The following is a 25703-nucleotide window of genomic DNA, read 5'->3' on the forward strand; positions in this document are numbered from 1 at the left end:
TGGCTTATAGTGGTGCAGGGGATTGAACCTGGGACTTTGGAGCCTCAGGCATGAGAGTCTCTTTGCATAACCATTATGCTATCTGCCCCTGCCCTGTGGAGAATTTTTGAGAGAATTTTGTGAACATTCCAGGAGACTTCTATAGCTTTTCAAGTAATTTTTTTTAACAGATTGTTCAGAGCAAATATTTTATGGAAAGATGACGATGACCTCCATTCTGTTTTGTGTGCATGTCATGAGATAACTTCCTGGATTATAAATATGATGTAAAGAGCTGGTAAAAATTAGACTTGGAGATTATTATTTTTCTAAAAATATAGTTAGTATTTTATGGAATTTAAAACCACTTTTAATCATTCCATAATCCCTTCCTATTTTTGTTAAGATAACAGTACTTTATCTTTGTTTCCATATTTACTGTTTTTTTTATTATCTGTCATTTTGCATACATATATAATATCCTCTTTTCATAAAGATGGGTTGAACTTTAGTAACTTACCATTTCATCCAACTTTTTAATAAGGTATTTAACTGTAGACTTAAATTTAACCAATAAGCATTTGGAAATAAGAGTTATTTACACTAAGTTTTTTTTAACTTATTTATTCTGGATAGAGAAAGAGAGAATTTGAGAAAGGAGGGGGGATAGAGAGGGAAAGAGACAGAGAGACACCTGCAGACCTGCTTCACCGCTTGTGAAGCAACTCCCCTGCAGGTGGGGAGCGGGGGCTCGAACCGGGATCCTTACACCCATCCTTGCGCTTTGTGTGCCACCTGTGCTTAACCCGCTGCGCTACCACCCAACTCTCTACACTAAGTTTTTGTGTTTCAAAACAAAACGGAGTGTCTCAACACTGATCTTGGGCTATCAGGGATAAAAAGTGTGAGCATAATACCACAGTGTCTTTATGAGGATATAAGTCAGTGTCTGAGAGAGAAGTGCATAGAAGCTAGGAATTTTAGTACTTTGAGGTGAGGGCTAGGATAAAGAGAACTCCCCCTTGGGTAACGGCAGTAACGATTTTGAGAATGAATTACAAAGTGCTTTACATCTCAAACAGTGAGACTTGGGCGGGGGGGGGGGGGGGGGGGGGTGACTGCTCAATTGCAGGGAAATAATGTTAGAGACACAGATTTGGAAGAAGTACAACACTGTGGCACTAATTTAGCAAATGCAGGGGCCAGGCAGTGGCATACCTGGTAGAGTGCAGATGTTACCATGCACAGAGACCCTGGTCCCCACATGTAGGAAGGGAGCTTCAGAGCGGTGAAGCAGTGCTGCTGGTGTCTTTTTCTCCCTCTGTATCTCCCCTACCCCTATCAATTTCCTGTATCTGTGTCTATCAAATAAATAAGTAAAATTTTAAATAGAAAGGAATTTAGTAGTGAAAAGGAGAAAACAATAATCTAACAAGAGGAGAACACCTAGAAGAACTGCATTTTGTTTTGCCTTCCTCCTCTCATCTGACTTATGCTAGTTGATGTTAGTGGGTGTAAGTGGAATCTAGGGTCTGCTTAGCGTCGGAAAGGAGGAAAGCCGATTTGCTCATCCACAGCTGGGGAGAAGAAGAACACAGGTGGAGTTAAAGATGCATGTTACTGAAAAAGATTCTCTTGATAGGTGGTGTGGCTTCTTTAGGAATGGGGGGAGCTGAGGTGGCAAAGTAAACTGACAACTTGGGGAAGCTGTAAAGGACCTTAGAAGAGCTTAGAGAGAAGGACTTTGGAAGTCAGAAGGAAAGATTGAGGGCTTGAAAGCAGTAAGCAGGCACCCATTTGCTGTTCAGCAGCACGAGCTGGTGTTTGTTAGACAGCGACAGCGACCTTTCTGCACGTTCTCTCAGAAAGCTCTGTATCCAGAAAGATGGGGTTATCCTTACCTACTAGGAGCACCTGATTCTGGCTTTTGTTTTTTTTTGTCTTTGTTTTTAATTTTTGCATAATTTGGTGAAATGTGCATGCAACTTTTCATTGCTACTTTGTCTCAGTGACTCATTTCAGTGACCTTTTTCTCCTCCTGCATGATAATGACAGTTGCCCTTTTCCACCTTCTTTACCTATCATTTTATTCCTTCCTACATTTTCACAGCATGCTATTTCTCTGAGATGTCCCAGCAAGCAGGCCAAGCGTCATATTGACTTTCCAGAAGAACAGGCTGAGCTGACACCTGTAAGTTCTACACACAGTTCCTGAGACTACTTAATTTCATTGAAGAGGAGTGGATTCTTTAGAACTCCTAATGATGAAGCCTTGTACTCTCAAAGAAAATTAAACTAAGTTCCAAAGTTAAATGAGCAACTTTATCATGAGGTACCTTTGAATAGTAATATCATGGTAAGACATAGTTGTTAGTGCACCTGGTAGAGACTTTGTGTTGGACCATGAAACCACTTGTGTTTTGTTTTTTCCCTTAAGCTAGGAACTTTTAAATTTGTGAAGATACTGAACAAATTTAGGTGTTCTTCAGAATAGGTATGTCAGGTAGAAATCACTCTCCTGTACTGATATTCAACTGAAAATCTATTTTTTTCCTCAGAAATATATCCTCTGGCCTGTGAATGACAAGTTTAGGATTTAAGAAAAGTGAGATTACCAGAAGTAAAGGAAGAAGCAAAAAATATAGGTGAAGCATAAATTTCAGAGCTGAAATGTTCTGGGCTTTTTTCCCCCCCTTTATTTATTGGATAGAAATGGGGAGGGGAGGGGGAGGTAGAGAGGGAGAGAGATAGAGACACCTGCAGCCCTGCTTCACCATTTACAAAGCTTACCGTCTGCAGATGACCAAGGGCTTGAGCCTGGGACATTGTGCACTATAATAACATGTGCGCTCAACCAGGTGTGCCACCAGCCAGCCCCTGCAATGTTCTGCTCTGTAGCCACGAGCTGCACATGCCTGTTAAGCATTTGAACACACATGGTTTATATTTGAAACTATAGGATAAAATGCACACTGGATCTTGGCTTAGTATGAGAAAAAAATGTAGAATAATGTTTTGCATTGATTTATTGAAATGAACAAGATTTGAATAGTACTTTAATTTAAAATATACTAATTAGTTTGCCACTTCCTTTAACAGTAGTTACTAGGGTATCATAAATTATGTTTGTGGTAGTGCTACTTCAAAGTCACTTATGAAACTTAAACAAAAAACAAAAAAAAAACCAAATGCCTGACCACCACTCAGCTGAATCAGATTCTCTTCCTTTCTCCGTCCCTCCTTCCATCTTGACAGCTCTTACTGGGAGTGAGGTTCCTGTTAGTGAAATGATTTTCCAACATGATGTATAGCTCCTGGTAAATTCTGAACATAAGAACATAAGAATGCTTAAACTCAGTTTATTTTACATGGTAAATAAGCATCCCTGAAAGAGTCAACAGATACTAAAATTCTCTAAAAACTAATTTGCGTTTATGTATAAAGTACAGCTGGGTTCCAAGTTCAAATTTTTATAAACATTATTTTCCATCTGTGATTTTTTTCATATAACAATATTTTTAAAGATCATGCTGTTACTTTGTGACATTGTCCCTTCCTTGAAGGCCATCTGGAATTCTGGCTTCCTTCCCACTGAGGTATCAGCAGCACTCCCCTCTCCTCTCCCTGTGACAGCTCTGGCGAACTCCTAAGCACTTCCTGACATGTCTCCTTGAGGACAGCAACCCTCCCCCTCTCCTCTCAGGACTCTCTTACCCCCTCACTCTACTCCCAACCACCTCATGCTCACCCTCCAGGCTCTGAACTTTTTCAAAAATAGCTTACTGAGCCTGTAGCTTGGGGTTCAGTGCCCCACCACTTAGCACTCCGTGTGTAATTGTCAGCTGTCTCCCTCTTAGTTCTGCACACTGAGAACAAGGCTGCCTGGCTGGTCACCTGGCATCTCCACGGCCTCCCATGATTCCAAGCTCAAAGTTGGAAAACTGAATAAATAGATGGGAGAGGGGAGCGTGGAGGGGGGAAGAGAGAAGGAAAACAAGCTAATAGACCAGTGAAATTCAGGTTTTGTTTTTATCAAGTGAAAAAAAACTGAGCTCTCCCCCACATACTCTGCTGTTGCTTCTGGCCTCGCTTTCTATGTCTGGGCTCATCTCACTCGGGGAGCATGATGATTATCCCTCCATACCTTTTTTTTTTTTAACCAGAGGACTGTTCAGCTCTGGTTTATGGTGGTGTGGGGGAACTGAACCTGGGACTTTGGAGTCTCTTTGCATCACTGACCCCCCTATCTCCCTGCCCTATAATTATCCCCCTTATATGTACAAGCTGTTTAGATCTTCTAATATTTTTTGATGGATAGCTTCCATTAAATCCTTAAATATAGCTACCAATCACTGCTTCTCACTGTTCAAATTATAGAGTTTTTACTAATTTAAAGTCTTTTTTTTTTTTTTAACCAGAGCATTGCTCAGCCCTGGCATATGGTGGTGCATTTTTTTAACCAGAGCATTGCTCAGCCCTGGCATATGGTTGAACATAGGGACCCTGGTGTCTCGGGCATGGAAATCTTTGGCATAACTATCACTCTGTCTCCCCCATTTAGTAGTTGAAGACTTAGGGGTTACTTAAGTTTGAGGACTCATTAAGCAAATGTTAAGATCTTTTAGGGGCTTAGCAGTGATGCCCTCGGCTGAGTGCAGATGTTACTGTGAGCATGTGCAAGGACCCAGGTACAAGCCCCACCTACAGAGAGGAAGCTTCCTGTAGGTGTCGCTATCTCCTCCTTCCCACTCAGTTTCTTTTTCTCTCTCCAGTAAATAAAATATTTTTTAAAAAAACAACAAAAATTATTAATTTACTTATTAATTTCCTACACATGTCTAGAATTCTATTTCCCAAATCATAGTTTGTTTTCATGGCCTGAATCAGACTGACTCATTTATTTTACTTGAATGAGAGAGAAGAAAGCACTGCTTTAGCTGTGGCTCGTGACAATGCCAGGGATTGAACCTGGTACCTGGAGCCTCAGACATGAAAGTCGTTTGCATTATGCTATCTCCTTGGCCTTGAAACAGATTAATTTACTTACAGACTTGAAGCATTATCTGAATATAGATAATCGTCTCATTTTAGGCACATTTCTTCTGGGAATGTAGCCTTTATGAATCAGATTAAGTCAATAAGAATAGGTTTTTAAAAAGTCATCTTCTACATTTTACACAAAATTTGTTTTAAAATTAATTTGACCCCTGACATGTGAGTATTAAAGGAGTGACTGGAAGCAGCAGGACTGGGCAAAGTTAGAGGTGTTCTTTTTGATAGCCTTTTCATTCTTTCTTCATTCCAGCTTTCTCTTCAGATTAGACTGAGTTTTCAGAAGTGTTCTCCTTGCCTAATGCCATCATGGATGGTCCAGCCAGCCCTTCGCTGCATGAGGATTATGCCACTTAAGGAAATGTGGACTTAGAGATAATGGTCATTATTCTTGTTATTGTCTCACCTCCATTGAGTGATAGATAGTTGTGATGAGTTTGCCCCTTAAAGAAATCACTCTAGGTTTCTTTCTTGATTCCCTTTACTTTTTTACTTTTTTCAGGAGTGGGTGAAAGGGGCAGGTATGAAGTTAAGACAGTCATTAATATATATATATATATATATGCAGTGAAATCTGAGGTAGGAAACCTAATTCAAAATATATAACGGTGAGTATAACGATGAGCAAAGATCAGTGTAGCATTTTCTGTAATAGTGTTTGTAAGCTCAAAGCAATACACTGTTTTAAAGGACTTGATTTATGAGATAGGAAATGGGAGACCAGAGCACCCCACCCAGCTGCTCTGCTATGCAGCCATGCAGAGCTGGAGCCCTAGGCCTGCAAGTCTCTGCTCCAGTGTTGACCTTTAACCCTGACCCAGTAGGGAGTCTTTTCTCATCTCTGACACTGAACTTTCTGAGTGGGGCTGCTTTATCGTTCGCCTAACCCAGCTTTCTTTCCAGATAACTTGTTTCTCAAGAACAAAGCATTCTAGTTAGATTTAACACCACTTTAGCATGCACCTTACATATCTTTATTTACTGGATAGAGCTAGAGAGAAAGGGGAGGTAGAGATGGAAAGAGAAAGACAGCTGCAGGTGGGTGGGGAGGTGAACCCTTGTCCTTGCACATGGTGCTGTGAGCTCTCCAGTCACGACCACCCCATGCACTGTTTTGAGAGAAAATTAGTAAGCACACGTCATTAGAAAACCAACACCGACTCAAAATTATCTAGGGACTGGCAAGTGTGAATTGAATACATGTATTCAAGCGGCAGTCTGGCCGATATAAATGCGGTCTGTGAACTTCCTATATAATGTGTTATTCTGTAGAGAATTATTAAGGAGGGGAAAAAAGGGACGATGCTATGCACCAATGATTTTTATGAAAATACGCTATTTAAACTGAATAATTTAGCCAATCTATTTGTATTATCCATTTAATATTCAAGCGCTTTGCTGTGTAACACAGCGCTATTAGTATATTCAGTGAATCAATAAAATCTGACTGAAAGCAGGTGCTGTCCATGAAGCACTTTGTTTTTCTTGGTGTGAATAATTTAACTGACCAGAAATAACTTGCAAAAGTTTTTAAAATGGTAAAGTCTTAACTCTGCTTCTATAAGAATTTTTTGCTTAAAGTTATTTCGGACTTATATGTGGTTTTACTATATGAGCTTTACCAAGAAGCCTTTGAACTTTTAACACTGTTTATCTGTGGTGTGATGCAATACTGGGGGGAACGGGGAGAAGACTGCCCTAAAAACCAGTTTGATTTGTAGTCTTTGCTGTGTATGATCTGCTTTGAGAGAGAAATCAGCTGGCGTCATCTAGGAAGTAGTTACTGATGTAGATGACGTGGTATCTTTTCCTCTCCTTCTTTTCTTCCTTCCCCCACCACCTTCTTTTAAAATTTTCTTTATGGACATATTTCATTGCATTTAGGGAAAAGATAAGAGACTGATTATAACAAATCAAAAATCATTCTTGCTTTGTCTTGATAACACATAAAACCTCCACTGACTCCGATTGCCTTTTGTTTTTCTCTTTCTTTTTCTACACAAGCACTCCTATCTGGACAGGGAAACCTCCCTTCTTCTGAGAAACAGTGCAGGAAAACCTTCTCATTTGCTGACCCAGGTGATGACACTTCTACCAGCATGCAATGGTTCACTGCTTTGTAGGCAGAAGATGATTTGGCTTTGACTGTGCTCTCAGATTTTTCAGGTCATGCTTCCTTGTTTCAGAACCTCTGTCCTTAATTTTAGGTGTATTTTTTCATAATGAAGGTAATGATTTACTAATCTTAATAAATAGCAGAAAATACTAAGAGGAAAAAATAACCTTAATTTTCACTAATATTTAAACCTTCATAAATGCCTGATAGTCTCCCAAAACATGCCTGTTGGCCTTTCTCTAACAATGCACTTCACCCTAAAGTCTAAATATCATTGTGTTAATTTTAACTTTTAACTACAAACTAATTAAAATATTCATACTGTGAGGTTCTTTTTTTTTTCCTGTGAGATTCTTAAACTTTGATTTCTGATTCCTGTTTATATTATTGCCACTTTTTAAATTTTGTAAACAGAATCTTAATTTACATTAGCTTAGTCGTATTGGGATGAAAGGCTTACAATTTTAATTTCTTGGTTTTCCACCTCAAAGTGGTTTGGATCAGTCTAGCTGGGTTTTCACTGAGCTGGTATTTCATGCCAGTTAAAATCTTTTACCACTGTAAGATAGTAGAAAGGAGAGGCTGGCTTGGCTTCCACCTCTTTTCATGGCATGTTTTTATTTCCTGATCTAATTTAAATATTGAGTTCTAAAATGTCAGACTTGGTTATACATAGGTACTGGAAAATGTACATAGTAATTTTGATATTGTTTTTAAGTTATTTGATGTACATGTGATTTTATTTATTTGTTTTTTCATTTCTTTCTAACCATGTAAATGTGTGGAAGTTGATAAAGGTAACACTGAGATCTCTCAGAAAGCAAATCAAAAAAGCCATCCGGGCTTCATCATTGAAATTCTTTCTCTACCTAAATTTCTCTGTATAGTAGACCTAGAAATGATGATGGAGACATCTTGAAGGTCAGAAAAAGGCAGATGTCTCTGCAGATGATAAGGTGTACTTCACAGACTTAGCAAAGCTCTGTGATTCCTTCTTGGTTTACTTTCTCTCCATTCTCTGTGGAATCAACATGCACAGTCTCAGCTTCTAGTCTGGTCCCCTCTCCCTGAGATTGGCATATCTCCAGGTGGCTCTCAGATGTGTCCCGAGATTCACCAGCACCTCAGTCCCGCTCTCCCTCTCTCCCCACAGTGTATGTGTTCTGACATTTCTGTTGCTATTCAGAATTCTGTCATTTTCTAATCACTACCCCTTTACCATTGTTGGAACCTTTCTTCTCACTCAATGCTTCAAACCTACAGTGAAGGTTGTCAGAACCTGCAGAAATCACCCGCTTCACCCATCCATTTCATTCTCATTGCCACCCCACTAGAAGGCTTTTATTCATCCCTTGCCAGGGCTTTTCTGCTTACCTCTTTATTCTTGCCTGCCCCTCCTCCAGTCCATTTTGTACACTGCTGTAGATTAAGTGTAACAACATCTACCATTTCCATTGCCTATTTATTCAGCAGATACTTGTTGAATCACTTGAGATACTAGGTTATAACATTGTATAAAGTGGACAGATTTTTCCAGCCTCAGGAACTCACAGTCTGCTTATGAAGATAGAGTTTTTAAAAAATTAACAATAAAGTATGGTTTTTTTTTAATGTTATTAAGTGCTTTAAAGCAAACCAGGCAAAGCTGTAATAAGGATATTGAGAAGAGACTAGGAGCACATTCATTCAGACAGTAAGATCAAACTACACTGCGGGCGAACATTCTAATCTAAACCTTGAAGGATGAAGAGAAACCATCTTGAGTGTGATGGGAAGAGTTTCTTGAAATAATAGTACAAGGGAGAAAGGAGCTTGGCGTGCCTGAGATGGAAAAAAGCTGCTGCTGGAGCCAGGATAGTTTAATGAGGATGAGTTTCTTGCTTTGGGTGTGAAGACGTAGACAGGAACCACATCATTCCAGTCATGGTAAGAATTTTTTTTTTTTAATGTAGTAGAAAAATTTAATAAGAGATTTTCATTTACTCATTCAAAAGATTTACTGAATACCTTATACACCTGATAGTGTTTACCATAATCCTGTCAGTGAAAAGCAAAGTTCCTGCCACAGAAATTATTCTTTGCAAGTTTTGGGCAGATGGAGCCAGCATCTTGTCTTCTCCCTTCTCCCTAGAGCAGTGATGCCAGCTGCCATGTGCAGACCACTTCTGCCCCCAGGTTGTGCCACTTCTCACCCACCTCTCTGCATCTAGAGAGAATGAGAGAGAGAACAAGAGCAAGGAGACAGGAGTGGTGGCCACTCGTTCTTTGTTTCAGGGGAGTTATAAGAATGTTGTTGGTATTGAAAAATGTTTCACAAAATTTTAATCCTTTCTTGAAAGGATTCTGGTTGTAACTCTGAGTATTGTCATTTTAACACTGGAGAGAACATTCCACCATTTCATAGCCACAGCATTGGCTTTCATGCAATCCTAAGATCTTCCCCTGGTTTTTGTCTTTTATGTAAATTAGGAGGCTTAGTATTTGATGATTATTGATAGCCCCTTGGGCTTTTTTTTTTTTTTCTTTTCTCCAGCTAGAGAATAGGTTGTCTTCTCTTCAAAGAGGAGGAGAGAAGAAAATTTGTTACATGTGTGAGGAACCCTCGATTTATATTTAGGGCTGTTGTTAGAATTATATTTAGGGTCGTTGTTAGTGTTAAGAAGAAAGATAGTCAGAAGATAGGACAGCGTACTCCAAACCTGAGTGTGTTGGCTTTGCCACAAGAGAGTGAGAACATGCATGGATAAGGCTTTGTTCTTTGCATAAACTTGGGCCACAGCTGGCCGTAAATTTGCATTGTCTTTATAAACTGTAAACTCATCATATATGGATCTTTGCTGAAACACAAAGCATTCTTGAGCTTAGCTTCTTCCTTCCTGGTTTAAGTTTTCAAAATATGAAATGGGTTTGGCTTAAGTATAGTAGATAAATATCAAACTTTTTGAGGAAGAGCTTATTATCTACAGGGTGTATAAAGTATTGTGAATTTTGCAAATGATTATAAGTAATTTTATTTCCAGTTTTGCTCCAGTGGTAGTATTCAGGCTTTCAAAAGCTAGAGTTAGTGTGATCACTTATGTTTCTGGAAAGTCTTTGTGGATTATCCTTGTGAATAAACTGGAGATGTATAAACTAAAATTGGCCTACCTTTTAAATTTTAATTTGGTAAATTTAGCATAAGGCCAGTTTTTGTAGTTATTTGAGCATTTTGAGCACCTAGACTAGCTGAATTCAGATGTTAAAATAGCCCCAGCTAACGGCTTTACATAAAAAGTGATTATGGATCCTTAAGTCTAATTGGTTTAATGCTGGTTAACTCGGTGCATGTGTCTCATATTTCTTAATAGCCTGAGAAGCAGAAACTGATCAGAGGGTTGCAGCAAATCCTATAATTGAAGAACATTTTTAGAGTCAAAAGATAGCCTTGCTATGTTGTGTTTTCTTTGCAAACAGTGTACTAAAATAAGTAGTGTTGTAGACACACTTGTTTTGCATTTAAATCAAGATAGTACCTAGTTTCTTTTTTTCAATTAAATTCTTTTGAGAAGCTTCAGATTCACAGAGTGTAAAATCGACATGAAGATAGAGATTTTCCACATTCCCCACTCCACACACACATAACCTCCTCCATGACCAGCATCCCCACAGGAGTGACCAACCTGACTTGACACATCCTCCATCATCCTCACCAGGAGGCTATTAGTTTACAGTAGGGTTCACTCTTGAGCTGGTGCATTCCATTCCATGAGTTTGGGCAAACTCAAATCCACCACTAATGTATAGAATATTTTCACACACACCCCCAGATCCTCCACTTCACATACTCATATCTCTGCCCACCTAAGATTGCGATTCATCTTTTTATTTAGAGTCATACAGCCTTCTCGTATGTTTCTTGCCGTTAGTAGTATGCTGGCAAACGCTAGAAGAAGTAGTATGCTTTGTCGTTCCTCTATGCCTTTTTCTTTCTCTTCCTTTCTTCCTTTCTTTCTTCTTTCTTCCTCTTCTTCTTTTTTTTTTTTTTTTAAGTTGGAGACAGGCAGAAAGAGAAATAGACCACAGCACTAAAGTTTTCTCAACAGCATTCGTTGGTTCCGGTGTTTAGGATCTCGACAATTCTAACAAGTGCATGGTAGTGATTTTAACTTGCAGTTTACTGATGAAATGTAACCTGATAATGTTTTCATTGGTTTATTTGCCATATATCTTCATTGGTAAAGTTTTTGCCCATTTTTATACTTGCTTGTTCATTTTCTTGTTGAGCTTTGTCACTGTCTTTTCTAAGCAATGTCTGAGTAAGAATCAGAAAATATTTTTTCCTAGCCCATCCTTTGCCCTTTTTATTCTCTTGATTGTCCTTTTTTCCCTTCATTTTTTCTAATTCTTTTCACTTCTTCTAATTTTGATCACATGGAGTTTTATGTTTACATCCTAAGTACATCAAGCATTGATTCTACATGTCAGCTTTCTCTCCTCAAACTTTGAGATTTAAATTTACTTTTCAGGAATGAATGGAATACTGAGAATATGCTTTGTTTATTTTTTTTCCCTATAACAACCATTCATTACCAATATGTGAATGGGTGAATGGATGGTCCATGAGGAATATGAGATTATTTATTATATCATGGCAAACTCTCATAAGGCTTCCGAATTTCTTTTTCTTTTCAAAAATAAACAGAACGATCCAACAGCTGATCTCATAGTGAATACTAGGAAATGCTCATGGTTAAAATTCATTTCTAGAGTAGTATTTCAGTTATCAGAAACGCATAGCACAGTTTGATGATTTAAATCATGATTTTTTTCCCCCTAAGATACATCTATAGAATACTAGAACCAAAATCTTAACAAAAGTAGTTCTAGGGTTTTTCTTCATTCTATAGCCTACTTTAGAAAGAAGAAAATTTTTTTCTTAGGTTGCAATATACCATCAACTTATTTTATCATGTTTATTTGTAGGCTAGGTAGGCTAGCATGATTTAATCTTTAACTCAGCCAAGACTTAACTTAGCCCACTCCACTATTAAAGTTCTTTGTTCACTGTTTAATCGAGTTTACAGATAGTATTTCCAGGCCTAGGTTATATTATGTTAATTCACTGGCTCCTTCCATTGAAAAGGATCAGATTTCTGGCAAACAAGCCCACTGTCTTCCCTAGGCACTGCTTTCTCTGCCACAGACCAGTAAAGACTAAGCTTGAAATGAAGTGAGACAGCTAGAGTGTGAAATGGAAAGAGAGGAGTTCATAAGAGAGCCAAAAGAATTTAGGAGAATAGAAAATCCATTGAATGAACTGACTTCTTCTGCTTCTTTTTTTAATGAAGATTATGACTTTTAATCATAATCCCAAGTAAGAGTTTGGCTGATGGATGTAAAATTATTATTTTTTCTTTCTTTCCTTCTTTCTCTTTTAAGGTCACATTAAGTAAGATATATGAGATGGCAGTTTATATTTTCTCTAGAATAGTCAAAGCTTAGAATCTAGAAGTCCTTTATAACCAAATGTTTATTTGCCTGATTTTTGTTTCACCTGGAGAGTAAGGCTGCAGTGTGCTATGGCCTATTGCTGGAAGGTACAGGTAAGTCCAGGTATTGCTGAGCTATGTGTTATTTTATGCAAAAAATAAGTGCAACTGCCTAGAAAGTAATGTTTGGAAATTTATACTTAGTGTTTAAACATTTAAAAATGGAAATAGACTTTACTGACAATGAGGCGTTTGTCATTTTTCCAAAGCAAAGTCTAGGATATAATACAGCCTTCTCTATTTGTATTGTTATATTAATGAAAATGTAGTACATTTTTATTGAAAATATTTTTACTACATGGTCACACAGAAATAAGTGGGCATTTACTGCTGCCTTGATTGTGATGACACATTTGCATAGTTACAGAACCCAGCATTAATATGCCAGAGTCCATGCGTGGAGGAGACCGAGTACGAGTGGGGTTTGTCCCTGTGTGACAGAGTGGCAGGTGGACACCCCATGTGCACGCATATTCTCCTTGGCCCAGAACCTGACATGTATCTGCTTCCGAGTAATGGAACCAAACTCACTGGTCTATTACACACCAGGGTTCTTTTTCTCTGTCATACAGAATCTAGTCCTGTTACAGAAAGAGGTCTTTAAAATTATTTTTATATAGTATACCTGCTACCACTTTGTGAAGTTATTTTTCAGTGTGCTTTATGTAAATATGTAAAGTGACATTCTTAAAAGTCAAATGCTAGAAATATCCTCCAGGATTAAAAAGTTCTCAGCAGTTCTCACTATTTTAGCATGAGTTTATCTGAAGTGCTTTGTATTCACAGGAAGAACAGGCAGCAAAACTGAAGGCTGAGAAGATCAGAGTTGCCCTAGAGAAAATCAAAGAGGCACAAGTGAAAAAGGTGATATTTGAGGTTTTTCCTGGTTTGAAATAGTATTTTATAGAAATCAGCTTTATAGATATATAAACAGTTGCTTTACTTACATGTCTCTAAAGTACAGAGAGTTAGAGGGATACTTTTTTTTTAATTTTTTTTTAATATTTATTTTATTTATTTATTCCCTTTTGTTGCCCTTGTTGTTTTATTGTTATAGTTATTATTGTTGTTGTCGTTGTTGGATAGGACAGAGAGAAATGGAGAGAGGGGAAGACAGAGAGGAGGAGAGAAAGATAGACACCTGCAGACCTGCTTCACCGCTTGTGAAGCGACTCCCCTGCAGGTGGGGAGCCGGGGTTCGAACCGGGATCCTTATGCCGGTCCTTGTGCTTTGCGCCACCTGCGCTACAGCCCGACTCCCAGAGGGATACTTTTTTCTAATATACTCTTCACATGAATATTTTGTGGATAAAATTAATTACATAAGAAATGACTTTCTAGTCTGAAATTCTTCCCAGAAGATTAAAACAAAGTAGTCTTGCCATCATGATCTTACCCACGATGACTATTAAATGCCTTCAGTTTGTTTAGGTATGTTATTTGATAACCAGTGTTATGGTGTCTTTTTTGTATCATACAGTCTTATATTTTCCCTTTATATTTAAGAACATTGTTCAGAATATTACTTGATGTTGGAATACATTTTTAGGTTGTCTGTTTTTTGGCTTGCATTTTATTTTCTTTCTACCTGTTACAGCTTGTGATCAGAGTCCACATGTCTGATGATAGTTCTAAAACAATGATGGTAGATGAGAGGCAGACAGTGAGACAAGTGCTGGATGACCTGATGGACAAGTCCCACTGTGGTTACAGTTTAGACTGGTCGTTGGTGGAAACCATCTCTGAATTACAAATGGGTTAGTAATGATTGTTTTACTTTTCAATTTCTGTGGGATTACAATGCCTTTTTGTGGTAGAGCACACTGAGACTTCTTCATGGAATTTGTCTATATCTCCTTGGGTTTCTTGTTATTTTATTAATTATCCTTTGAATACAAAGCCATTTCCTTGTCACCTCGAGCCCTGGCACTGTGGTGTCCTCGCCCCCTCTGCCTCCCTCTAGGAGTGAAACTGCACGTGTAAGAGGCTCTGATTTCACACACACTCCCCCCCAAAAAAAGATTTTTAAAAATGTATTTTCTGTGGCCTTACTACTTACATCTTGAAATAAAATTTAATTCTGATCCCTTTCTCTCAGAATGTACATATACAACTCCCAAACTTACTAGTTTATCAATCCCTATGAAAATGTACTCTGAGAATACACATAAGTATTTTTAGAGAATTTGAGTTCATTGATATGAAATGCACAATATTTGTATATTAATTCTTGGAGTATTTCCATGATCCTAAGTTAAAGACTCACATAATATTTCTTCACTATCTTGGTGGGTGCAGTGTGAAACTATACGCTGTAATCTTACAGTTTTGGGAACTAGTGCTAGTCACAGCTTTTAAACATGGCTTGAAAAAAAAAAAGTCACTACCTTTTCTGTGACTGCCTATATTATATTTTCTAATTATTAATCACATGTGCACAGTATTTCAAATATAGTATGTATAGTATTTGTTGAATGAACTAAAGAAAACAAAGGTGGTAGAGCAGCAGGTTAAGCGCACGTGGCGCAAAGCGGAAGGACCGGTGGAAGGATCCCGGTTGGAGACCCCAGCTCCCACCTGCAGGGGAGTCGCTTCACAAGCAGTGAAGCAGGTCTACAGGTGTCTGTCTTTCTCTCCTCCTCTCTGTCTTCCCCTCCTCTCTCCATTTCTCTCTGTCCTATCCAACAACAATGACATCAATAACAATAATAGCCACAACGATAAAACAAGGGTAACAAAAGGTTAAAAAATGGCCTCCACAGGCTGGGAGTATGGACCGACCAGTCAACGCCCATGTTCAGCAGGGAAGCAATTACAGAAGTCAGACCTTCCACCTTCTGCACCCCACAATAACCCTGGTTCCATACTCCCAGAGGGATGAAGAATAGGAAAGTTATCAGGGGAGGGGGTGGGATATGGAGTTCTGGCGGTGGGAATTGTGTGGAGTTGTATCCCTCTTATCCTATGGTTTTGTTAATGTCTCCTTTTTTAAATAAATTAAAATTTTAAAAAAATGGCCTCCAGGAGCAGGCACAGAGCCCCAGCAATAACCCTGGATGCAAAGAAAGAAAGAAAGAAAGAAAGAAAGAAAGAAAGAAAGAAAGAAAGAAAGAAAGAAAGGGAGAAAGGAAGAAAACAAAGGACTGCTAAGATCCCAAAATAAAATGATGGAAGCAAATTATAAATGTAAATCATTAGGATAATAAAGATTATTAGAAATTATGAATAAATATAATGCAGATCAAAAGTCTGAAACTAAAAGAAATGTGAAAAGACACATATGGAAAGAAAACTGTGTGAATACCAGACAAAATAGACTTTTATCAGCATACAGTGTCAGAGGTTTAAAAAAAAAACAGACACACTTTACTAGGAAGATGTAGTCATTTTAAATACTACCTAATTAGGATTTTATATAGTTGACTAAAACCTCTAAAGCAGAAATTGCTGAAAACTACCAGGAGAAATTTTAAAGTCAGCCTTCAGAGTATTGAATTGTCGGAAAAGTCATGATACATTTTTGCATAGAAAAATTTCGTCGTGGGGTTGCCAGTAACCCAGCGGGTTAAATGCACATGGCACAAAGCACAAGGACTGGCTCAAGGACCCTGGTTCAGGCCCCCAGTTCCCCACCTGCAGGGGAGTCTCTTCACAAGCATTGAAGCAGGTCTGTAGGTGTCTGTCATTTTCTCTCCCTCTCTGTCTTCCCCTCCTCTCTTGATTTCTCTCTGTCCTATCCAACAACAACAATAACAATAACAGCATCAGTAACAAGGGCAACAGAAATGGGGGAAATGACTCCAGGAGCAGTGGTTTCATAGTGCAGGCACCGACACCCACAGTGGATTCATGGTGCAGGCACCGACACCCACAGTGGATTCATGGTGCAGGCACCGACACCCACAGTGGATTCATGGTGCAGGCACCAACACCCACAGTGGATTCATAGTGCAGGCACTGACACCCAGCAATCACCCTAGAGGCAAAAAATGAAAAAAATCCTTCATGACTTCCAACAACCTGATAGAATCTTTTCAGTGACAGTGATCAATATAATCTATTCTCTTGTATGTTTTTTTTTTTTCTTAGAGCGCTGCTCAGCTCTGGTTTCTAGTGGTCTTGGGATTTAACTTGGGAATTTGGAGCCTCAGGCATGAGTCTCTTGGCATAACCATTATGCTGTCTCCCCCACAGTGATCAAAATCAAGTAATCACGTGAGCAAAATTAGATATAGCAGATATGAAAATTGTGTTTGATGTGTTAACTTCAAGTAAAAATGGAATGTCTCCCAAAATTGCTCTGTTGGAAATTTCTCAGTCTCTGAATATATATGGGACTTCAGTCACTAGAAATGGCTGAAGTCTGAAGAAGAGTCTGTTGTGGGGGCAAGGCAGCAGCGTACACACGAGCATGTGCAAGATCTCAGATTCAGACCCCCAGCCCCTGAAAGGGGAAGCTTCATGATCAGTGAAGCAGAGTTGCAGGTGTCATCTTTCGTCTTTCTTCTTCTCCTTCTCCTTCTCCTTCTCCTCCTTCTCCTTCTCCTTCTCCCTCTTCCTCTCCCTCTTCCTCTTCTTCCTCTTCTTCCTTCTTCTTCCTTCTTCTTTCTTCTTCCTCCTTCTTCTTCTTCTTTTCTTCTTCTTCTTCCTCTTCTTCTTTTTTTTTTTTAATCAGAGCACTGCTCAGCTCTGGCTTATGGTGGTGCAGGGGACTGAATCTGGGACTTTGGAGCCTCAGGCATGAGAGTCTCTGCATAACCATTATGCTATCTACCCCCACCCATGCAGGTATCCTCTTTCTCTCTGTTTCTCATCATTCCCTCTCAATTTCTACCCATCAAAAAGAAAGCAGAAAACAAGCTAAGGAATAAAATGCTACTGGGAGCAGTGCATTCACTGTGCAGACATCCATCTCCAACAGTAACTCTGGTGGCAATATAAAATAAATAAATAAATAAAAACCAGTATGTTGCCGTTCAGAAGACCTAGATTCAAATCCTAAACCTTCCATGTGGTCTTACTGAAATCACGTACATCTAGGACATGTCTCTCTATTTGACAAATGAGCGAAGACAGCCAGGTGAATAAGAGCTATGGTGCTGGTTAGGACTCTGTGGGTCTGATATGCATAACTTCTCATAAGTTTCCCATCTCAGTGCAGTGCTGACGAATAATAACAAAACAATGATTTTATTTTGGGACAGAGAGAATCTTCGAAGATCATGAAAATTTGGTTGAAAATCTTCTAAACTGGACAAGAGATAGCCAAAACAAACTTTTGTTTATGGAACGTATAGAAAAATATGCACTTTTCAAAAATCCACAGGTAAGAATGAGTAACCTATAGAGATGAGGTTTTTTTTAAAAAAATGTTTATTTATTCCCTTTCATTGCCCTTGTTTTATTGTTGTAGTTATTATTGTTGTTATTGATGTCGTCTTTGTTAGGACAGAGAGAAGTGGAGAGAGGAGGGGAAGACAGAGAGGGGGAGAGAAAGAGAGACACCTGCAGACCTGCTTCACCGCTTGTGAAGCAACTTCCCTACAGGTGGGGAGACGGGGGCTCAAACTGGGATCCTTCCGGTCTTTCTGCTTTGCGCTACGTGCGCTTAACCTGCTGCAAGATGAGAATTTTTAAACGCTTCCTAGGTTTCATTTATCACAGCCAACAGAATCCAGACTGGCAGCCACCAGCTTTGAGCACAGCAGCTACAAAATCTCAGCAGAGGATTGAGCCCTACTGGGTGGAAGAGCCTGGGCGGCCCAGGTGTCAGGCGCTAAAGGGACGGCCAGGCTTACAGAGCCAGGCGCAGTGAGCCCTGAGGAGAGTGCAGACAGCACCAGGGAAGGAGTCACTGGGTTTCTGTTCTGTATGACCCAGAGCTGTACTGACCCCAGCTGCTTATTTTTATTTTTTTTTAGTTTCTTATCCATGAATGCAAAGTACTTACATATTAAGTTCCTCTAGTCACATAACCAATGCACTTTGATTGAGACTGATGTTTTGAATTATTTTACAAAAGCCATGTAACCTTGATTATGAATACTTGAAGTTCAAATATATATTACCTTGGTTTATTTGGACATTTTTATTTGTTCCAAAACAATATATGAGAAAACATTTCTTAATACCCAATATTTTATAAAAAGTGCAGCTGAAGAACTAAGAAATTATAGTGGAGAAAAAACAAAACAGAAATCCAGCATTAAAAGATGCTTAATCATAACACATCTTTTTTGTGTGTTTAGATATTTATTTGGGAATACAACAGATATTTTTATGGGCCACTAAGAAAGCAATTATCAAAAAGCTAACAGTTTGTATTTCAGTTGAGTCACACAAAAAAGAAAGAAAAGGGTGATCTCAGAGAATGTATAATTTCTTCTTTAAAAGCTAGGACACAAATTGAATTCTGCATCTGGATCCATTACATTTATGGTTTATTTGTTTACTTACGATTGACTGGGGCCACAAGATAACTTAGCAGGTAAGGCATGTGTTTACCATGCTCAAAGCCTAAAAGCCTACGTTTCAGCCCTGGAACCACTAGGTGTGCCATGTCTCTGGGGAAGCTCCAGTGCCATAGAATCTGCCCCCCCCCCTCCTTCTCTGAATAAAAAAGTTGGTCTGAAGGTTGGGGGTAGCAAAATAGCCCACTTCCATAATGTTCTGCTTTGCCATGCAGACAACTCAAGGCCTAACCCGGCCTCTACCACATTGGAGAGCACTTTGGTGCTATGGTATCCATCCATCTCTGTCTCTCACTCCCTGAAAAACTCAGCCCAGAGGAATGAAGCCCTGTTGAAGAAGGGGGGGAGAAATCCGCCTGGGAGCTGTTGGTCACACATATGCGAGGCCTCAGTCCCACAAATAAGAAAGATTAAAATTTTTGATGGGGGAGAGAGAGAACAAAATATTACCAAGAGGGTCCTAGTGATGGTGCACCCAGAAAGTGCGCATGTTACCATGTACAAGGGCCTGGGTTCAAGCTCCTCCTCCCTACCCCACCCCCCACCTGCAGGTGAGGCCCTTCACAAGCAGTGAAGCAGGTCTGCAGGTGTCTCACTCTCTGTCTTTCCCTCCCCCTCTTAATTTCTTTGTCCTTAAAAAAAATAATAATAATAAAATAGAAAAAAAGAGAAAAAGTGGTCGCTGGGAGCAATGGATTCAAAAGTCGGCACCAAGCCCCAGTGGTAACACACTAGTGGCAATAGGGGAGAAAGAAAGGGAGAGAGATCTCTGAAAATACCAGAGCACCGTTCTGCATTTGACCACTGTGCTACCTCCCAGACTGCAAGCTCCGCACATACAGAGAAAATTTCTCTTACTCAGACTTAATGATTTCTAGCCCTTGCAGATGCTGTCAGCGTAGCTGTCATTAAATATACTAACTTATATTTGTCTCATGAAATCGCACCTTGGGATTTGGGGGAGGACCTGGAATCATTCAGGAAGGGTGGCAGAGGAAAAGGCCTGTGGTAAGTCTCTCGCTGATGGCTCCCATGCACAGTTGGCTTTGCAAAGGAATGTGCTCCTCACTCGACATAGGCAGAAACTGACAGGAAGTTTGCTGTGCCTCTCCCAGAATGGTGTGTATGCCTGTGCCAATGTTGTCTTGTGTTCATCTTTGCAGAATTATCTTCTGGGGAAAAAAGAAACAGTTGAGATGGCAGATAGAAACAAAGAAGTGCTGCTAGAGGTAGGATTCCCCTCCCTGCTTTCCCCAGCACGTTATAATATTAAACGTCTTTTTGAACTTTTGTACGTGACTGACCAGAGAGCATTCAGCTGTGTGACCATAAAGTGGCTGCAGAACCTTATTAATTTTTTTAATAATTATTTATTTACTTACAGGACAGAGAGAAATCGAAGAGAGAAGGGGAGATAGGAAGGGGGGCACCTGTAGCACTGCTTCCCGTCTTCTGCACTTGCACACTGTAATGTGTGTGCTCAGCCAGGTGTGCCACCAGACAGTGGTATTCTAGTGAGCGTGAAAGAAGTAGTGATATTTTAAGCACTGATGAGAGTAGGAGAAAAGAGTGCTCAGCGAAGGGCATCATAGTTGTATATAACTCAAAAGAATTTTTAAAAATTGTATTTTTAAAATACACTTCCTTGTTTTGATGAGTGATACAACATTCAGACCTAATCGAGTTTTTGGCTTCTTGCCTCTTTACTGGTTTTAGGGAACTAAGATCAAAGGAGCTAGTACACGTAAAACCTGAATAAATTCTTAATAGTGGCACTGGCTGTAATTAGGAAGAATGCTCCTTATAGTTCCTAAAGTTTCTGATTTACGTTCTTTTCAGCCTAGCATTAAAAAAAATTGTATTTTAGAACCATATGAATTGGCAGTTTTAAAATTGTGACCCAAAAGTAATCATCCACTTAGCTTATTATTTTTTAAGTATTCCTATTTAGCTTGATAGGTAAACTAAATACTGTTATGTTCGTGCTGATATCTTTATTAAACTTGTGTAACTATGCTATTTAAAAGTGCATCTAAGGTAATCCGGGAAGTGGCGCAGTAGTTAAAGCATTGGACTCTCAGGCATGGGGTTCTGAGTTCAGTCCCCAGCAGCACATGTACCAGAGTGATGTCTGGTCCTTTCTCTCCTCCTATCCCTCTCATTAATAAATAAATAAATAAATAAATAAATAAATAAATAAATAAATAATTTTTAAACTATTTATTTTCCCTTTTGTTGCCCTTGTTTTTTTATTGTTGTAGTAATTATTGTTGTTGATGATGTCGTCATTGTTCGATAGGACAGAGTGAAATGGAGAGAGATGAGGAAGACAGAGGGAGAGAGACAGATAGACACCTGCAGACCTGCTTCACCGTCTGTGAAGCCACCCCTTGCAGGTGGGGAGCCGGGGCACAAACCGGGATCCTTACACCAGTCCTTATGCTTCGCACATAACCCACTGTGCTACCACCCGACTCCTAATTTAAAAAAAGAAAGAAAAAATGCATCTAAGTGCTGCTATATGCAGCTCAGGTGACATTTCAACTGAGTTGTTTCAAAATAGTGTTAGCTAATAGCTTGTAGGTAAATTTTTACTTAATTTATGACTTTAATGTTTGCTTAATAAGCCTTTATGTTTGCCATAGCAGTATTGACAGTATTGAAATAAATTCATTTTGTGTCTAGAATAGAAAGTTGAGATTGAGTAAAATCAGCATCGTGATCTTAAGTACAAAGCCATTTTAATTAAATTACAGTGTCAGACATTTCACGGGAGGAAACTAAACTGGTGAGAATCCAGGGGTCACATGTTCATTTCTTTCTTTCTTTTTTTTTTTTCTTAGGAATGTTTCTGTGGGAGTTCTGTGACTGTGCCAGAAATTGAAGGAGTCCTTTGGTTGAAAGATGATGGCAAAAAGTCCTGGAAAAAGCGTTATTTTCTGCTGAGAGCATCTGGTATTTATTATGTCCCTAAAGGAAAAGCAAAGGTGTGTCCTTCTCTCGTTTCTGAACCTCCTTGTCTTGCAGTCTTTCTCACCTGCAGTGGGTATGCTGACAAGGTGGACCCAGGCCCTGACTGGTTGCAGATCTAATAGGACATGCTGAATATTGTTTTGTTTACTCATCAACTAGAAAGAAAAGGAAAAATGTGGCTGGGAGAGAGAGCATAAGTTCTGCAAAAAGACTTTTCATGCCTGAGTCTACAAGGCCACAGGGTCGGTCCCCATCAGCATCATGAGCCAGAGCTGAGCAGAGCTCTCACTGAAACAAAGAAAAAGGAAATCTCAAAGTGTTCACTGTTTGGTCTCTGATCAGGCTTATATTAGCCCTCTTGCCACCTTTGAAATCATAATTTTATTACTATTGGGATGTCTGCCACAGTAGTTCTTCTCGTCATTATTTGGGGAAACCATTTTCTGACAATGTAAATGTTCTACCCTGGATGAGGTAATTATTGAGAGTCCTCTTGCTAACTGGCACTTGTGTGCTTACTGGTGACCAGCAGTGTTTTAAAAGGCATTACAGGGAGTCGGGCGGTAGCGCAGCGGGTTAAGCGCAGGTGGCGCCAAACTCAAGGACTGGCAAAAAGATCCAGGTTTGAGCCCCCGGCTCCCCACCTGCAGGGGAGTCGCTTCACAGGCGGTGAAGCAGGTCTGCAGGTGTCTTTCTCTCCTCTTCTCTATCTTCCCCTCCTCTCTCCATTTCTCTCTGTCCTATCCAACAACAATGACACCGATAATAACTACAACAATAAAACAACAAGGGCAACAAAAGGGGACTAAATAAATAAATAAAGGCATTACAGTGTCTTTTTTATTTTATTAATTGGATGGAGACAGAATGAGATGGGCTGGGGTGGTAGGAGAACCCTGCAGATGGGGACCAGGAGCTTGAACCTGGGTCTTTGAGCACGGTAGCGTGTGCATTCACCCAGGTGCACCACCGCCTGGCTGCCTGAAATATCTGCTCCAGTCTTTATCACCACCCTGAATGTATTGTTGTCCCAATTTAATTGGTGCTAGCCTCCAACTTGACATTGTACTTGAGGTATCATAGGCAGTGAACTATGTGGTATGGACTATAAAAGTGTTCATCTGTTCCTAGAGTCTAGCACTCTATTCTGTTTCATCTGCTTCATTTCAAGTCTCTTTAAAATGCCACCCACCTTAAGCACGCAGTGTTATTGTGACAGCAAGTGAAGTGGACTGAATGTTTTTGTTGTCACATGGCTGAAATGAGAAACATTTATAGAGGATTTCTACAAATAGAATATAAATACAAAAAAATAGTAGTAATTTTACTTGGTAAAGTTTTGATTCTCAGCTAGAAACTTTTATCAACTCTGCTAATTTATATGAGCTATTGTTAATTCATTGTTTGGGCTGTTTTTATCATAGGTCTCTAGAGATCTGGTCTGTTTCCTGCAACTGGATCATGTCAATGTTTATTACGGGCAGGACTACAGGAACAAGTACAAAGCACCTACAGACTACTGTCTTGTACTAAAGGTAATCACATCCTTTTAAGGATTTTAGTGCTGTTAGACATAGAGTGGGTTATTGAACATTTTATCGGAATAGTTTGGATCTCAACTGAGCACACTACTTTTGCTTTATTCTATAAGGGATTGATTGATTGATTGATTGATTGATTTCTTGCCACCAGAGTTGTTGCAGGAGCACAGTGCCTGCACTGCAATCTACTGCTGCCAGTGGCCATTTCTTTCTTTCTTTTTTTCCTTTTATTTTATTTTATTATTTATTGGATAGAGACAGCCAGAAATTAGAGGGAAGGAGAAGATAAGAGAGACAGAGAGATACCTGCAGCCCTGCTTCACCGCTTGTGAAGCTTTCTCCTTATAGATGGAGACCGGGGGCTTGAACCTGGGTCCTTGTGCACCGTAACATGTGCGCTCAACCAGGTGTGCCACAACCTGGCCCCGCTTCCTTTCTTCCTTTCTTCCCCCTTTCATTTTTTTCGTTAGAGGAGACAGAAACCGATGTGGGCTGGAGACAGAGCAAACCTGCAGAGCTGCTTTGTCTCCCATGACGTTTCCCTCTGCTGGTGGGGAGCAGGGACTTGAACCCAGGTCCTTACACATGGTAACATGTGTGCTTAAGTGGATGTGCCACTGCCCAGCCTCCTATTCAAAAGTTTTAAAAAGGATAGTAAGGAAAATATGAAGGCCACAGCCGAATTTTAACTAAGCCTTAACTAAGTTTAACTAAGCCTTAACTAGGTTAGGGTTAGGGTTAGTATCAACTAGGTTGATACTGTTTATTAACAGTGGGTGCTAATTGTAAAATTTGAATCAAAATATATGAAATATATTAGATAATGAATTTGAAACTTGGATTAAAACAGTGGGCTTTTCAAGGAAAAATAGCCAAATATAAGTTTGTTATTTTCCTGTACTTGCTTAGCAGAGCCAGCAGAGGGCACTGTGCCCAAGTTTAATGTGGACTGGCTTTTTTTATTTATAAAACGGAAATATGGACAATACCATAGGATAAGAGGGGTACACACAGTCCCCACCACCAGAGCTGCATGTCCCATCTCCTTCCCTTGAAAGCTTTCCTGTTCTTCATCCCTCTGGGAGCATGGGCCCAGGATCATTGTGCAGAAGGGGTGCAGAAGGTGGGAGGTCTGGCTTCTGTAGTTGCTTCTCTGCTGAACAAGGGCGTAACCCAGTCAGTCCATGTGGATGAGCTGGCTTTCTAAGAGGCTCAGAGTAACTTTTATCTCTTTGAACCCATGCAAAGCATGTATCATGACTTCTCTGGACTGTTCTTAGTGAGGCTTTTTAAAAATCCTTTATCCAGACCTTGAACTTCTCACACTAATTGTATCTTAATTATATCTGCACTTTGACGACAGACATACTAAGAAAAATTTTAATCATCCTGGAAGAGTGACACAGGCATAAAACTTCAGGGTGATTATAGAGATGACTGTTCTGCCTAGGAACTCCTAGGTCTACATGTTCTTATCATCGTTGACTTTACTTTTTTCTGAGAATTGTCATTTAGGTTTGGCCAGGCTCATTTGTTCAGGATTTGTGGGTAGGGTTTTCTTGCTTTGATAAGTTAGGTGTTTGTAATGGTAAATCTTTAATTAATGATTTCTTGGTGAACACACCACTACATCACTTCTTTGCAGTTGCAAATAATCTCTTTGCTTTTGTTCAGTTTTGTATACACACACACATATATATTTCCCCCCTGCCTCCAGGTTATCATTGGGGCTTGGTGCTGGTACTACTAATCCACTGCTCCTGGCAGCCATTTTTTCCATTTTATTGGATAGGATGGAGAGAAATTGAGAGAGAAGGGGAGATGGAGAGGGGGCCCGGTGGTAGCATAGCAGGTTAAGCGCACATGGTGCAAAGCACAAGGACTGGCATAAGGATCCCAGGTCAAGCCCCTGGCTTCCCACCTGCAGGAGGGTCACTTCACAAGTGGTGAAGCAGGTCTGCAGGTGCCTGTCTTTCTCTTCCCCATCCTCTCTCCATTTCTTTCTTCCTATCCAACAACAGCAGCAGCAATAACAACAACAATA

General features: G+C 39.6%; 1 protein-coding gene and 1 long non-coding RNA gene across 7 annotated transcripts in view; both read left to right on the top strand.

Annotated features, from left to right (window-relative positions):
* The window catches only part of RAPH1 (Ras association (RalGDS/AF-6) and pleckstrin homology domains 1), an 85101-nt gene that overhangs the window by 44756 nt on the left and 14642 nt on the right, over nucleotides 1-25703 (top strand). For 3 of the 6 annotated variants that reach the window (XM_060194073.1, XM_060194077.1, XM_060194078.1), the window contains exons 5-12: nucleotides 2090-2170; nucleotides 7036-7110; nucleotides 13462-13539; nucleotides 14273-14432; nucleotides 17880-18001; nucleotides 20309-20374; nucleotides 21989-22132; nucleotides 23543-23653. In XM_060194073.1, coding sequence (XP_060050056.1) covers nucleotides 2090-2170; nucleotides 7036-7110; nucleotides 13462-13539; nucleotides 14273-14432; nucleotides 17880-18001; nucleotides 20309-20374; nucleotides 21989-22132; nucleotides 23543-23653 — 837 coding nt within the window. The remainder of the gene's footprint in view (nucleotides 1-2089; nucleotides 2171-7035; nucleotides 7111-13461; nucleotides 13540-14272; nucleotides 14433-17879; nucleotides 18002-20308; nucleotides 20375-21988; nucleotides 22133-23542; nucleotides 23654-25703) is intronic. The other 3 variants (XM_060194074.1, XM_060194075.1, XM_060194076.1) reach the window with 3 other exon arrangements.
* Nucleotides 2177-6317, top strand: LOC132539398 (uncharacterized). Its single transcript, XR_009550656.1, has 2 exons — nucleotides 2177-4421; nucleotides 4455-6317. It is a non-coding gene; the product is annotated as an uncharacterized LOC132539398 (long non-coding RNA).

Source organism: Erinaceus europaeus, chromosome 7, assembly GCF_950295315.1.
Source record: "Erinaceus europaeus chromosome 7, mEriEur2.1, whole genome shotgun sequence".
NCBI lineage: Eukaryota > Metazoa > Chordata > Mammalia > Eulipotyphla > Erinaceidae > Erinaceus > Erinaceus europaeus.